The sequence below is a fragment of the Panthera tigris genome, chromosome B2 (genome assembly GCF_018350195.1).
Source record: "Panthera tigris isolate Pti1 chromosome B2, P.tigris_Pti1_mat1.1, whole genome shotgun sequence".
Lineage (NCBI taxonomy): Eukaryota > Metazoa > Chordata > Mammalia > Carnivora > Felidae > Panthera > Panthera tigris.
In genome coordinates, this window is record NC_056664.1 from 73,961,280 (window position 1) to 73,978,018 (window position 16,739).

At 38.6% G+C, this 16,739-nt stretch overlaps 1 protein-coding gene across 6 annotated transcripts in view; it reads right to left on the reverse strand.

Annotated features, from left to right (window-relative positions):
- Nucleotides 1-478: 478 nt before the first annotated feature.
- The window catches only part of UBE3D (ubiquitin protein ligase E3D), a 240,704-nt gene continuing 224,443 nt past the window's right edge, over nucleotides 479-16,739 (reverse strand). For 3 of the 6 annotated variants that reach the window (XR_006217734.1, XR_006217735.1, XR_006217733.1), the window contains exon 12: nucleotides 565-640. Coding sequence is in view for 2 of the 6 variants with exons in the window: in XM_042986728.1 (XP_042842662.1) it covers nucleotides 479-640 (162 nt within the window). In the remaining 4 variants the exon portion in view is untranslated. Of the gene's footprint in view, nucleotides 641-16,739 lie in introns of all 6 variants that reach the window. The other 3 variants (XM_042986728.1, XM_042986733.1, XM_042986735.1) reach the window with 3 other exon arrangements.

A 16,739-nucleotide genomic window follows, 5' to 3' on the forward strand; every position in this document is an offset into this window, starting at 1 on the left:
TCATATTTTTGTTCTAAAATGCACAATTCATCCTTTCTAAATCAGTTTCCTTAAATTACTAAGAGAGCTCATTAAGATAAGAAAGATTTATCACCAGTTTAAAAAAAAAAAACATTTTGTGACCTCATGAAAGCCTATAACAGGAATCATTTTCCTGAAATGTTTTTAAAACGTCCCAAGTATTTGGCTGGTAGCTTCTGGTATTGTACTACAGGGGAATGGCAAAGATACAGTTTTGAATATTGAAGTCAGATATTAGGTACTTCTCTGTTAGACATATCACTAAATTACTTTTTAAAAGATATTGTGCTTAGAATACTGTGACATACCTCCACACCACTATCCAGAGGCAATAAATACAAGTTCTTGCTTTGGATACATGTGACTTGTGGGGGTGGCGGGGCGGTGGGGGGGGGGGAGGGTGGGGAGACAGAGGAGAGATAGAGAGAGAAAGAGAAGAAGAGAAATTCTTAAATTATCATTTTGGCAGTGGGCCTTGACTTTGAGGTGACCAGACTTTATTATAACTATAGTGCATAATTGTTCTTGGTTGCTCCAAAGTGTGGGGTGAAATCGACAGGTAAGCTTCTCTGAAGGAAAGTGATCTTGAGCAAATTTCAGTCAGTGTTGATCTCATTCCCTGAAAGGAGAGAAAGACTAATTAATAACATGGTCTTTTAAATAGAAACTCTGACAACTGTCCAATTTCATTATTCTAACAACCTCTTTCTCCACCTCCAAAGAACAATGAACAACTCTTATTAATTTTCATAAATACTGTACTATGCAATCAGGAAATAATTAATTTGGAGCTCTTCATCAGTAATGGGGGTGAAGTTCCTTAATGAACAGCCTCCCTTGAACTCAATGATGAGACCACTATTCCTGAAATATTTATTGGTATAAAACTACATCAGGGACAGAAAAAAGAAGCAATTTTTTAAAAACCAGGTCAAATCTTGAATAAGGTATGCCTGGTTGCTTGTCCTTTTTGGCACTGAAGGAATAAAATTCTAAAGAGTACTAGAACTTTAAAAAATACACCTAAATATTATTTTTGTTAAAAATCGTAGTTGCATTTTTATGCATCTTCTCTGTTATAGCATATTAAATTACACAAAGTTATACACGTATATAAAAAGACTTCCCTCAAGAAAACCAGCATCTAAGTCCTATTTACTCAACAGCAGCTCTATCAACATTTTGGGCTGTATAATTTTTTGTTGTGAAGGCTGTCCTATGCTTTGTGGAATGTTTAATGGCATCCCTAGCTCTCTACTCAACCTAAAAGCACCACCTCTTGCCCCAGTTATAACAGCCAAAAAAGTTTCAGACATTCAGGACGTACAGACAAATGTCTCCTGGAAATAAAATCACCTCTCGTTGAGAACTAATTGGATCTAAAACTCAAAAACCTTTAAGTACATAGTTTTCATAAGAAGGATACAACGATAGATTGAATAATAGCTAAGCATCAAGAGAGGTATCTAAATAGCTAGACAACTGGATGATCTAGTGGTTATGAGTCAGTTGGTTTAGGTTTATATCCTGGCTCTACCTTTTACTAACATGGGCAAGCTACCTGTCTCTTCTAAGTCTCAGTCTCTCCTCTACAAAATAGGGATAATAATAGAATTTACACATAGGGTTGTCTTGAAGATTGGACAAAATAAAGCACAGAAAGATCTGGAATGATGTGGATCAACTACCATTACCACAGGTGGCCCTCAAACTTTTGTTGGATAGACTAGACCTATAAACATGTACCTACCATTCATATAGATAGACATTAACAAGTGCAAAATTTTTTAACGTTTTATTATTGAGAGACAGAGAGAGACAGAGCATGATCATGGGAGGGGCAGAGAGAGGGGGAGACACAGAATCTGAAGCAGTCTCCAGGCCCTGAGCTGCCAGCACAGAGCCCAACGCAGGGTTTAACTCACAAACCTCGAGATCATGACCTGAGCCAAAGTCAGATGTCCAACCTACTGAGCTAGCCAGGTGCCCCAATTTGACTGAGTATTTTAGTGCTAATGGAAATGTAGGCTTTGATTATGCATTGGTAGAATGCTGTTTACATTTTAAATAATATGTTTTATAACAAATACAACATGCTTAATCTCATGAGTTTTTCCTTTAGAGGAAAAGGACATACACTGACCCAGGAAAAATTCATCCAGAATGATCAAAATGGAGACATATCCTAGAAAAGTCATTGAATTTCCAAAATAAGTACAAAATTTTGGAAACAGACAGGCAAAAATATCAAGCAATAGATATGATGGGAGAAAAAAAATAAGACTGATCTAGATTTACCCATAGAATCCAATGCCAAAACCCAGCAAATCAATACCTATAACATTACCAAGAAAGAATTGTGAGCTATGGAATTTATATGCAGTCAATCTATCTTTCATATTCTATAAAAGCTTCAGTCAAACCACTTAAAATATGTAAAAATTCAGGTAATATTGCCATGATTCTTCCTTAAGAAAACCATTAGGTGACAAGTTTCATCCAACCAAAATACAGCTTGGGAAAGTAAGCAAGAGAATGATGATGAACAATTAATATATTTCATTATAAATCAAAGTAAGGATATTTTAACATGATACAACTATTTAAAATTGTGACAGAATTGTGAAAAAAGGCGGTAAGTTTTTTGATGGCCTCATCTTTAATACCTGGAAATCAAAGGATCTCAAAGGTAACAGAGTCAAATAATACAAACTTAAACATACTTAGCTACTCAAAGGGAGACACTAAAAAAGCTAGCAGTATTGATTGAAATAAGTTGATAAAGTAAAAGAAAAGAAGGGGAAGGAAGAGGGAACACACAAATTTCAGTATTGTATATAGTAGAAAACTAATAAGTACAGTCTAAAAACATGGAGGAACTAAAGATACTATATAAAACTATAATTAAAAGGTAACTAGAACAAATATGCAAACTTCTTAGTATCAAAAAAACTACACAGAGGCAAATTGAATGAAAACAGGCTACAAAGTAAAAGTCTCTTCAAAGTAGAAAAGATAGCATGAACTAAATTGACAGAACCCAGACCAAATATACAGGTCATATCGATAAAACTAAATGGCCTGCACTAACTGATGAAAGACAAAACCTGAGTCACAAATCAAAACCCAATTCTATATAGATGAAAACTTAAAGTGATTCAGAAAGTAAAAATAAAGAGATAGCATTAAAATTTTTTTTAAATGTTTTTATTTCATTTTTGAGAGAGAAAGAAACAGAGCATGAGCAGGGGAGGGACAGAAAGAGAGGGAGACACAGAATCCAAAGCAGGCTCCAGGCTCTAAGTTGTCAGCACAGAGCCTGATGTGGGGCTTGAACTCACATATGGATATCATGACCTGAGCCAAAGTGGGATGCTTAACCGACTGAGCCACCCAGGCGCCCCAAGATAGACCGCATTTAACAAGCAAAAGCAAATAAAAAGAGAGCAGGGCTTAGAATTTTAACTGTCAGAATGGAATCCAGAGCAAAAAGCATTAAACAAGACAAATAAATCTACTTGTAATGACACTATGTAAAATCTACAATGGAAATACAACTGCTACAAATATTTCTGTACCAAATAACAGCAGCATCAGAAATAGAGAAGAAATCATAGGAGATTCAAAGAAAAATACCAAGAAACACATTAGTAGTGAGAGATTTGAAGTCCTTTCTCTTTGTTGACAAGTTGTGTAGAGGAAAAATAAGTAGAGTTATAGAAGAATAAAATAAAGATTAACAACAGAGATCTAACTGATAAATATAAAGTTCTGCACCCTGGAAAACTGAGACTATATCTTCATTTTACATAAACATAAACATTCACAAAAATTTAACAACATATTAGACCCCAAAGATAACATTGTAAGTTGGGAAATGTAGAAATCACAATTCCATCTAGAAATAGTAAAACTCTCCCTTAAACCATTCTTGAGTAAAATAGTAACTAAAGGGGATCCTGGGTGGCTCAGTCAGTTGATTGTCCAACTCTTGATTTTGACTCAGGTCATGATCCCAGGGCCGTGGGATCAAGCCCCACATCGGGCTCTGTGTGGAGACTGCTTAAGATTCTCTCTCTCCCCCTCTGCCTCCCTCCTGTCCGTGCTCTCTCTCTCTCTCTCTCTCTCTCTCTCTCTCTCTTAAAAAAAAAAAAGAAAGAAAGAAAAAAAAAGTAACTAAAAAGCACAATTACAAATTTCTGGAAAACAATGTTTTAGGATGCTGCAACATATCAGAATGAGCGGTGCTGAGAGAAAACCTGATAGCCTTAAATGCCTATTTGAATAATAATAAAGGCAAAAGGCACAAGCATCCAACATTAAAAGTTATATAGAGATCAGCAAAATTGACAGAAGAAAAACATATAAAAGGAATTAATGAAGACTATATAATAGTAATTAATAAGTTAGAAACATACAGTAGAACTTATAAATAGATACAAAAACTCTTTTTATGAAGGAAGAGGAAGGGTGAATAATTAAGTAACATCAAGAAAAAAAACAAAGAAGAAAAATTGTATAAACAAAAAAGATGATAAAATGGAAATGCAAACAGAAGAATTTAAAGAATCACGAGATTCATTTTATTTTATTTTATTTTTTTATTTGTTTGAATTTACATCCAAATTAGTTAACATATTGTGCAATAATGATTTCAGTAGAATCCAGTGGTTCATCCCCTACATATAACACCCAGGGCTCATCCCTACAAGTGTCTCCTTAATGCCCTTTGCCCATTTAATCCATTTCCCCTCCAGCAACCCTCAGTTTGTTCTCTATCCTTAGGAGTCTCTTAAGGTTTGTCCCCCTCCCTCTTATTATATTATTTTTGCTTCCTTTCCTTTATGTCCATCTGTTTTGTATCTTAAATTCCACCAATGAGTGAAGTTCTATGACATTTGTCTTTCTCTGACTGACTGATTTCACTTAGCATAATATACTCTAGTTCCATCCATGTTGTTGCAAATGGCAAGATTCCATTCTTTTTGATTGCTGAGTAATACTCCATTGTGTGTGTGTGTGTGTGTGTGTGTGTGTGTGTGTGTGTGTGTGTACCACATCTTTATCCGTTCACCTGTCAATGGACATTTGGGCTCTTTCCATACTTTGGCTAACTTTGACTATTGTCAATAGTGCTGCTATAAACACTGGGTGCATGTGCTCCTTCAAAACAGCATACCTGCATCCTTTGGATAAATACCTAGTAGTGCAATTGCTGGGTCATAGGGTAGTTCTATTTTTAATTTTTTGAGGAACCTCCATACTGTTTTCCAGAGTGACTGCACCAGTTTGCATTCCTACCAGCAGTGCAGAGGGTTCCTCTTTCTCTGCATCCTTGCCAACATCTGTCCTTGCCTGAGTTAATTTTAGACATTCTGAATGGGGTGAGGTGGTAACAAGATTCATCTTCATAGAATGTGGTGAATTCTATGGAAATCAATTTAAAAGCCTGTATGAAATAGATAACTTTCTAGAAAAGGCCGTTTACCAAAACTGACAAAGGAAATGGAAAATCTAAAGTAAACTAATTTCATTTAAAAAAAGAGAGAAATTGGGGCACCTGGGTGGCTCAGTCAGTTAAGCGTCCAACTGCAGCTCAGGTCATGATTGCCTGGTTTGCAAGTTCGAGTCCCATGTGGGCTCTCTGCTGACCACTCAGAGCCTGGAACCTGCTTCAGATTGTCTCCCTCTCTCTCTGCCCTTCCCCCTGCTCATGCTCTGTCTTGCTCGCTCTTAAAAATAAATAACATAAAAAATAAAATAAAAATTAAGAAATAAAATAAAATATGCAAAACACAAATTTCCACATGGCAAAGGCAAAACACAAGGGGGAAAAAGGTAAAAAAGAAAAACACACAACATATTTACACACATATCCCAATCGCTAATATTGCTAAATTAAAAGGAGCCTCTACAACTTGACATGTGAAAGACCAACAACTGAGGTTTAAAAGGCTATGAACAGTTCGCAGAGGAGAGAGTCAAAATGGCTCCTGGACATATGAAAAGAAGTTACTAAACCTCAATGCTAGGGCTCCTGGGTGGCTTAGTCGGTTAAGTGTCCAACTTCAGCTCAGGTCATGATCTCACAGTTGGTGAGTTGGAGCCACACATCGGGCTCTCAGCTTAGAGCTGAAGCCTGCTTTAGATTCTGTGTCTCCCTCCCTTTCTGCCCCTCCCCCACCCACGCTCTGTCTCTGTCTCTCTCTCTCTCTCTAAAATAAACGTTAAAAAAATTCATTAAAAAAATGCTAAATAAAACAACGAGATGATATTTTTCACTTGTACTGGCAAAGATCAAAAAGTGAGATAGCTCACTGGGCTGAGAGGGGGAGGGAAAAGGCATTCTCATGCATTGCTGCTGGGAGGCCACATTCATTCAACCACCATGGAGGACTATTTAACAATAGCATAATTACAACAGTCCTTATCCTCCAACTCAGCAACTTCACTTCCAGAAATATATCCTACAGATAGATATATTACTGGCATCTCTGATGTGGTACTTACACAAAGGTACTTATAGTCACACAAAACTTAGCAAACATTTGCAAACAACCAAAATGGACATTAACAGGGAAATTATTAAACAAATTTTGGTAAATGCATACAATAAAATCAGAAAGAACAATAATGTACTAAAATGGAATGAGCTCCAAGATATAATGGTAAGAAAGGAAAGGAAGGTAAGAAGGGAGAGAGGGAGGGAGGAAGGAAGAAAGAAAAAAGTGGCATAGAACAGTGGTATAAAGTCAGGGTTCAATATTTGGGAATGGATGCACATATTTGTTTATATACACAGGCACACAAACTGTCTCTGGTGGATACATAAGAAACTGATTAGTTTCTCAGTTGGGGACAATGGTGGAAAAGAGATTTGCTTTTCCCTATACAACCAAAAAATGCCTTTTGAACTTTTTATAAATCTATTTTTGAGTCTATAGGTTGGATTTGGTCTGTAGATTGCTAGTTTGAAATATCTTCATAATTGTTAAACTGAAAGTGATCATTTTTTTTGTCATAAAATTACTTTGTCTAAATTTATCTAAATGCATTATAATAGTGGGATCAAGCAATTGGACTTTATCCCAATATGACAATTATTGCAATATAAGTACCATAACTCCTATGCCCCAAATTCCAAGTTTATTATAAAAATAAAGTATTTCACTATGTCTGAGATGGGATTACTCTATTACAGACTATATCATACAGGGCTTTGCTTGACAACCTTTCTATCTCTGACATGATAACTCTATAGTAAAGGTTGATTCATTTTGACTGAAAAAAAAATTAATCTGTCTTGTTAGAAGTTCAAGGAAGAAAAAAAGGAGAAAGAATAGGAGTCTGTTTTGCTCTGTTCATTTCTCAAGAGAAACATAAGCTACATTTGCTCATATTTGGGGATAAGTTTAAAAACATAAAGGCTAATAAACAGAAAGTAATCATATAAAAAGAGAAATAAACTCACCATATCTGACAGTACAATCTCAGAAGAAAATTTTTCTTTTTTTATCAGAAGGGTTAAGAAACAAAATCACCCTGAGTTAACTCCAAAGTACTCTATAGATTCAAATCTCTTTTGTCAGTCCCTGAATGGTCCGAATTTCTCAGATTTGAAGACTTTTTGAAATTTTTGTAATGTTTATAGTCAGCCCATAATTTCTTGCACACATCTGACTCCCAATTAAATCTGTAATGGATTCTGACCAAACTGATACTTCCTATTTTGAGTAATATTTAGTGCCGGGTCTAAAGAACCTACTGCAAATGATATCTACACATTGATCGCATTTTCAAGTTTTTCTTCCCAAAAGACTACTTCAGCCTCTCACCATATAAACTGAAATTACCCACAGTCTTTATTGGACTGTTTATCCATGCACTCAGGGCTATTATTTCATATAAAAGGTTTTTGGTGAAACAAGAAGTATGTTCTCTTGAACCTTGCCCTTTAATTAGTATAAGCTCCTTGGGGACTGATGCTCTGGCTTCATAGCAGGTAATAGAATGGGTCTAGAAAACAGTGCTAAAATTAAACATTCCTGCCAAATGTTTCAGGCAATCCTAAACCGTGAAATGCCTGCCAGCCCCCTGAGAAGATCAATAGAGCAACCACTGGACATATAAAGCAGAACCGCCCACTGCAAAGTCCACTTAATGAAAATCCACAATGGGCGATAGGTCTGCAATATAAGCACATTCTTACAGAATAGATTCCCTTTGTCTGTGCTTCTTCTGACTCCAGTGGATGGTCCAATGAGCAATTAGGCCTGCAAAAACTAACACCTACCAGACCCAAACTGATTAGATGGCCTCACATAAATAAGATTAGATTATTTTTAACTTCTTACCTTTAGGAATCACTAGAGTACTGATATTAAACACAAGTATTCTGGGGTCATCTTGAGCAATAAGGCTTTTTCATTAAGAAATTCAACTCCAATCAGCAAACATTTAGATTGGCTACTGTAGAAAAAGCACTTTGTCTTTTATCAACCAGCAAATTGATTCATGTCTTTTGGTTTGCTTCATTAAATTTAACGCACACGTATCATACATTATTTTTAAGAGGGAAGACATGCTCAAGTGTCACCGGCTCTTCCTAATAAATCCATCAATACAGTGGGGTATGCTGTATCTACTTTGCAATTCTATACTACATTAGAATCTCTCTTTCAATAGCAAGTTATTTATCTTCCTAACAATCTATCAAAATAAATATCTCCTAAGGTACAGTATTATTAAATATTTTTCACAGCTGAAATTCCCCAACCCCCTTAGGCAGAATTAATAGCTTTTGTTCATACATATATCATGATGCTTCTCACATTTTTAATGGGTGCTGTTGTTGATGGATCTTTTATTACTACCAGATTGGGACCCCCCCCTGCAGGTGGACAACAGGTCTTATTCATCTCTGAATAAGTCCCAATAACTTGCACAGAGCCTCCCACAGTATGATGAATAAACAATGAAATCTTATAGCCAGAGTTTTTCAGTCCTGCTGGCTAATCCCCATAGCAATGCCGGGGTGGGGGTGGCAGGGCAGAGAGGGTGCAGGGTGTTGAAGCACTCTAAGACTATTTCCCCTGAGTTCTTCTCAACTCCATAGCCCTCATTCTCCTTCTCTCTTCAATTCCGTTGCTATTGTGACTACTAGATTCACAATATAAGTCTCTTCTGAGTGTGTCAGTTGCTGCACAGAATGGCAATTTAGACCCATAACAGTTCAATGTAGGGACAGACAGCCTATGGCACTGAAATGACAACACAGCGCCTAAAGTCCCTGGTGGTGACACATTGTCACACTGCCCACTGCATAGCCCTCTTTCATGTCTCTCCCTCAAAGTCTCTCTCTCTCTCAGTTTCTTCTCTGCTGCTCTCTTCTCTTCCCCGCTCCATTATTCCCATTTCCCTGCTTGTGCCCAGGATAGCCTATGGGCTAAAAATATCGCTGGGTACAGATGGAAAATGGCCAGCAGAGTGTTACCATTCATCTTTCATATGCCCAGGACAAAACTCATTAGTTGATTCTTAAGACTCTTCCCTGCAATCTCAAAATTCTGATACAGGGCTAGAGACAGCCATCAGCAATTAATATGAGTCTGTTAATCTCTAGGGAATTTTCACCTTTATGACAGTAGAAAGTATTAATTTATATAAACCTTAGTACTGACCTGACAAAAAAATATATATTCCTTTTCTTTAACCCCCACACCCAACCCCATTCTGATTGACTGGTAGTGGTTCTTCCAGAGCACTGGGTTTAAAATGATCAAGAAGTAGGCCCAAGAAGAAAAGGTATTATAAAGCATTAGCCACATCTTGCTAAGTGATCAAGAATCAAGAGCAGTGAGATACATACTAGTTATTTGCCCCATTCGCCTAACTCTCTCATCTGGTAAATTACTATTCCAATATTCTTGATGTAATCACCAGGGCTTGCAAAGTTTGTTTGATTCATTCAACAATTAACTGAATTTGAGTGGGATGTAATTAGAATTGAGTATGAGCCGGCACTATGCTAGACACTGGACACATAAAGATAACTAAACACAGTCCTTAATCTCAGGCAACAGAGTCTAGCTTCTCACAAACTGGGTTTGGTTTCAGCAAAACCAGCCAGTAGACAGGGTTGTCCATGTTCTTGCAGTTTAGGAAATGGTTTGCATCAAACCAGCCTTTTAATTGAACAAAGAAATCCTAACCTTGGATTCCCAAAAACCTCAACCACCAGAGGGGAGAGAAGGTGGAAATAGGTGAAATTGGTAAAGGGGATTAAGAGGTACAAACTTCCAGTTATTGAATAAATAAATCTTGAGGATGAAAGTGCAGCTTAGGGAATATAGTCAATAATACTTTAATAACTTTGTATGGTAGCATGGTAATTACAGTTATAGTGAGCATCTAGTAATGTGTATACTTGTCGAATCACTATGTTGTACACCCAGAACTATTATAATATTGTATGTCCACTAATCTTCAATTAAAAATAAAATAAACAAACTGTAACTGGAAGAAAAACCCCATTTACAATAAACTTCCACAATGTAAAGCAGGTGGAAAGAAGTCCAGTATATAGACCTATATAAAAAATAAAATACCAAAAAGAAAATGAAATTTTTTAAAAGCCCAAGCCAGTCAAAAGTATTCCAATGGGTCTCCCCAGATTTTCTAGTTACATTTGAAAGGGGCTGTGGGTACTTGTGTGGCTCAGTTGGTTGAGCGTCCAACTTCAGCTCGGGTCATGATCTCACAGTTTATGGGTTTGAGCCCTGCATCGGGCTCTGTGCTGACAGCACGGAGCCTGGAGACTGCTTTGGATTCTGTGTCTTCCTCTCTCTCTACCCCTCCTTCACTCGTGGTATGTCTGTCTCTCTCTCTCAAAAATAAATAAACATTAAAAAAATTTTTTCATGTTTATTTATTTTTGAGACAGAGACAGACCATGAGCAGGGGAGGGGCAGAAACAGAGAGGAGACACAGAACTGAAACAGGCTCCAGGCTCTGAGCTGTCAGCACAGAGCCCGACGCGGGGCTCAAAGCCACTAACTGTGAGAACATGACCTGAGCTGAAGTCAGATGCTTAACCGACTGAGCCACCCAGGCGCCCCAACATTAAAAAAAAATTTTAAAGAAAGGGGCTTAGGGTCCATGATGAACGTTCAAAAACAAAATATTGAGTGTTGTCACTCCAAAGAATTTGAGAATCTGTAGATTCTTACTTAGACAGTACACGATACTGGTAACAACAGCTGAAATGAGGACAAACCTAGAGAAGTAACAGACTGAAGCAATATGGTTCTGTACGGACATGAGTATAGGCCATGCAAGCAACTGACTGATTTTCCATAATAACCAGTTCAGGGTTAGGTATGAAAAACGTAGAAACTGTAACACTGACCCATCCATGCTGGGAGTCCCAACTAGTTGTCTGTGCTACAAAGGGCTGTTTCCTTGCAAGACAAGGACAGGACAGCAGCAGGGCAAAGAGGACAGGACAGAATGGAATATGGACAGTCTGGGCCCTCTGAGTTGAATACATACAGACCCTGTCCTCAGGGTCTCCTCTCCTCTCTAGCAAGCCTCACGGTACCTTCAAATTCAGAATCCTTCCCAGCATTAGGATGCTGCTGTTTTCTAGATCTCAAAACCTTGTTTGTGATAAGACAGCCTTAGACATCTATTATATCAGCAATTTGGGGGTTTTCTTTCTTTACTTGCTTGGGTTAGATTTGTACATAGGCTTAAGAAAAGTCTCCTAGCTTTTTTTTAACCGGATATATGCAATATGTGAAATAAATAATTTTTACCTAGATACATTCCAACAAGAATTGGGGGATGGTGTGTTTTCCCCCACATCAGCGAAAAGACATCCGAGAATTAGTTTACTTGTAGCTGTGGGTCTGTACTCAAAGGCGAGACAGGCATCCTCCCTGCCCTTCTCCTTTGTTAAAATGAACCAGATCCACCTGACAAAGCTATTTCTCAAGGTGCAGTCCTAGACCACCCACCACAAAATCTACCTAGGAAATGCAGATTTCTGGGCTCCACATGGGAACTGTTAAGGGCGCAAAAATCTGCATTTTAACAAATTCACCAGATGATTCATAAAAGGACTGAAGTATAAGGATCCCTACGATTTTGGGGGTAACTGCTCAGTGGAAAAGGACCTTTCCCCTCTAGTCCTTCAAGGCACTTAAAATACATTAGCGAACATAGTCACATCGGTGCAGTAGCATTAGGATAATTCAAAGTTCAGATCACTGGAAAGTTCCCCAAAGTTGGCACGAGGCCACCACCTTCAGGCGGATGGGCTTAGAATTATCCTGTTCCCTCAGTGCGCAAGGCGAAGGAAGGAAGGCCGCGATGTCTGTGATGCAGAGACGCTAGGGCTATTTACAGACTTGGGGACAGATCTTCAGCCCTCAGAGGGCCCCTGGCAGCCGGATCCCCACCCTTCGTGGGATGGGCCGAAGCTGATGTGGCTCCTCGGAGGCGTCTCTGACCCCCCGCCTTGCTATTTGTTGACGGATATTCCTGGCTCCGGAAGGGCAGCTCCCACAGTGAGTCACGGAGGGATTTTTGCCTGCATCTCTGGCCGGTGCTGCTCCCAGCCGAGCACCCATAAATCTTCCTGCCCCCATTGATCAATAGCAGACACAACAAAACACAAGTTTAAAGTTCAACGTGGCCGCTGAGGGAAAGCACACTGTTCGCTGATTCCCCCGGTTCTTTTCAAGAAGGAAGAGCTGAGATAAATATCGAAAATCATTCCCCTGCTATTTTCAAATATCTAACCTTTCACTCTGTTTAACTTCAATAATTGCCTGAGTTGTGACTACTTTTAAAACCAGGTCCAAGTTAAATACTAAGTTACCTACTTGACTTTATTCAGTATAGATTTCCTTCTCCACCTCAAAAGAGCAGTATTTTGATTCAGACACACTTATGTCACATCATACGTATTGGCATGCGCAGAAAACCCCCAGCTAATGCTAACATAGAACAGAAATATTTGAATTTGTTCATTTCCAAAATATTTGTAAGCCTCTTGGTACTTGTATCACGTGTCTAGCAAATATCCTTCTACCCATCGAAATCAGTACATGATTTTGTACAGGATCACACATACATGAAAGATCTATAGCCAATGAAATAATTTAAGAGTTAGAGACAAAATGACTAGAATCTAGTCTACCACCCTCATCTTGCAATTAAAGAAACTGGATCCTGTAGGGTAAGCTCAAAATTTCCTTCCAGCACTGAAACTGTGACTTCATAATATGGCAGAGGCAATTAGTGTCCTCCCTTACCCCTTCATCAGTCAAGGTTCCCACACTTGCCCACTGCTTCCCACAGCAAGCACCTGTGCCTCTCCACCTGCCAGAGGGAGAGCTCAGCCTATGCACCGGGTGGAGGAAGGTGCTGGGAGATAACGCCTCCAGACCAGCTCTGTCAATAACACGAAGAGGTTAGATTATCAGCCAGCTTTGTGTCCCCAAGTGGGACAGCTCTAAGGCGTGCAGTACACCATGTCCCAAATGTGGGAACCTGCCTGCCAACACACCCTGTGTTGGCTTCCCTGTCCTGCTTGGCACTCCAGTCTTGTCTCAGCATGTGCTTCTGGGGCTTACACCCAAGTCCTACAACTATGGCTGTTTGGTTTTGATCGTAAAAGGACAAATATATTGGATTATGTCATGGGAACCTAGAGGAAGAAGTAAACAGTTCTGTCTCAAACAGCGTGAGAGGGGTTCATCTGGTTGTTACAAGGGCCAAGTGTTCAGAATCTTTGTCTCAATTTACACTAGGGAGTTAATAAGAATTGAATAAGAATACATATCGGGGCACCTGGGTGGCTCAGTCGGTTAAGCGTCCGACTTCGGCTCAGGTCATGATCTCGCGGTCCGTTAGTTCGAGCCCCGCGTCCGGCTCTGTGCTGACCGCTCAGAGCCTGGAGCCTGTTTAAGATTCTGTGTCTCTCTCTCTCTCTGACCCTCCCCCGTTCACGCTCTGTCTCTGTCTCAAAACTAAATAAACATTAAAAAATTAAAAAAAAAAAAAGAATACATATCAGGTTCAAAACTGATCTAACAAGCAATTTTGAGGTAAAACTAAAAAAGTAACCATATTTCCTCAAAAAACTAAAAGTAGCATTTGGGATATTTGATGTATGAGAGCAAAGCATAAGAATTCTGCAGGTCTCTTATTTGGTCCAAATAAACCTGGTCTAAATAAGCTCTTATTCAGTCTAATAAGCTACACTGGTTCACCGTATTTCGGCTTTACTTTAACCAAGACCCTTTTACGCCTACATTTCATTTAATTTATATTGAAGTAACCCTAGAAATACTTGCTGTAAAACTTTGCTTTTTACTTTTTGTTCTTACTAAACTGCTATCTGATAACACTTTAGTTTCTATAACAATGCACAGTTTTTATTAAATAGGTTTTGCTGAGAATTTACAGGTTTTCAAAACAAAGGCTTTTCTCTCTCCCTTTCTTATATTGATGGATATGTAAAGACATGAAACGATGACTTAAAATTTGAGCCTTCACTCCACTGAGTCTGAGGTCACTAAAAAGATGAATTTAGGATGAAAAATGTGGTAATATGGTGTACTGGTACAGCTTTCTGCCAAGGAAAGATAGTACATATCTTAAAAATAGTTATTCCTGCAGCCACACTGACAGAAAAAAAAAAAAATCACTGTTTTCCAGGACAAACCAAGACAATAAGATTGCATGTGAGCAAGTGAATCACCTGAGATCACTCAGTAAGCCAAAGATATGAGCGGGAATGGGCTGCAGGACCCTAATTCTAGATCATGCTGTCCAAATAATCTTACTGCCAGGCTGAGGTAGATTTACCCTAAATCCCATGAAGCCTTAATACATATGCATACAATATTTCCAGAGCCCTGGGTGGCCCTCTCACATGATCTCACATGGTCTTATGGTTTTGTGAAATTTGCAAAAGCACAATTATTTTAACTGTAATTAATTAAAATCTATCCCCGAAAGACGACCTCTCCAAATGTTATAAGCTTCAGATTCTACAAAATCTGAAGCCTTTCTTTTGCAGGGTCTGCATGAACATTCCCTGTGTTTCTCAACCAAACGCTTACCCTTACAACTCAAAAACCCACCAAGTGTTCTCTTCCCAGGGAGACTTTGTATTCAACATTAGCTCGGGCCTCACAGCACCTCTCTAAGTAACAACTTCATTAATCCATGGACTTCCAGAAAATATTTCACAAGGACTCTGAACCTTTGTGAGAAACCTAGGAAGCTTTAGTGCATCAGTGAGCAGTTAACATCTGCAGGTTCCTACTGAGATCTAACGTGTCAATTAGTGGTAACAAGGATTCTTTTTTTTTTTTTTTTCTAACCAGGATCCTTTGCAGTGGGCTTTCATAGAAAACAAGCATATGCTGATGTTTTGAATTAAAAACATAGACATGAAGAATGTCCACACAGCATTCTCTTTCTTTGGTCCAAATAATTCCTACAACATTTTGCCTCCAAAAGTGATTATGGGACTCATGGCAACACTGAATCCCTAAAGAAAATATTTCTTTATAAGAAACCACAACTTCTTGAATGCCATTATATTCTGGACTCCTAGTCATGTTACTCTTTTTATTTGGGGTTTTTGTGAGCTCCTGAAGCTCATTCTTCATTCTTTACCACCAAACCCCAGCCAAAATACTAGCTAAAAAGAGATGAACCTTAACATAATGGCAGGACACCCTAGTGTTACCATCCTTCTAGGCTGTAGAATAGACCTAGAGAGGAGCTGGCAATTCTCCCTTCTCTCCCACTCTTATTATTGTAACTGATGTTACTAAGTGTGCCTGAACTGGTTTCATTAACAATAATAATAGGTAACATTATTGAGGTCAGACTATATGCCAGACACTCCACTGAGCACTTTACATGCATTATCTCATTTAAGCAACCCAATCACTATAAAAGGTAGATATTCTTTAATGTCCACATTTTACAGATAAGGAAACTGAAACACAGCGAGGTTAAGTAATTCTCTGCTCAGAGTTCACAAGGCTAAAATCAAGGTGTTGGCCAGGCTGAGGTCTCCTCTTGAGGGTCTGGGAAATAAATCCACTTCTAGAATCATTCTTGTAGTTGGCAGAATTCAACTCCTTGCCATTATAGGTCCAAGGTCCCTGTTCCTTGCTGGCTGTTAGCTTTGGGCCTCTCTTAGATTCTAGAGGCTAAGAACATTCCTTGCCACATGGCCTTCTTCGTCTTCAAGTTGGCAATGGTGTGTTTAATACCTCTTATACTTCAGATCTCTGACATCACCATCTCTGAGCCCAAGACCCAGATTTAAAGGGTGTGTGTGAATAGATCAGGCCCACCTAGATGGTCTCCCTTATCTTAACATCAACTGATTTGGGGACCTGAGTTATATCTGTAAAAGCAACATCTAAACAAGTGCTTTCACACACATCTAAACAAGTGCTTTACAGAATAACTGTAAAAGGGTATTTTATACAATAAGGGCTAGAAATTTTCAGAACCATCTTAAAATTCTACCTACCACAGGCATACAGCTAAGGTTAGGCCAGTCAGAGTTCTCTAAACAAGGAAGCATCTCTTTTCTCAGGCCTCACTAACTATATATACAACATATGCCTAGAGCTGCAAAATGGAGAGAGTGTGCCTGCAAATGAAGCCAAAGTAGAGGA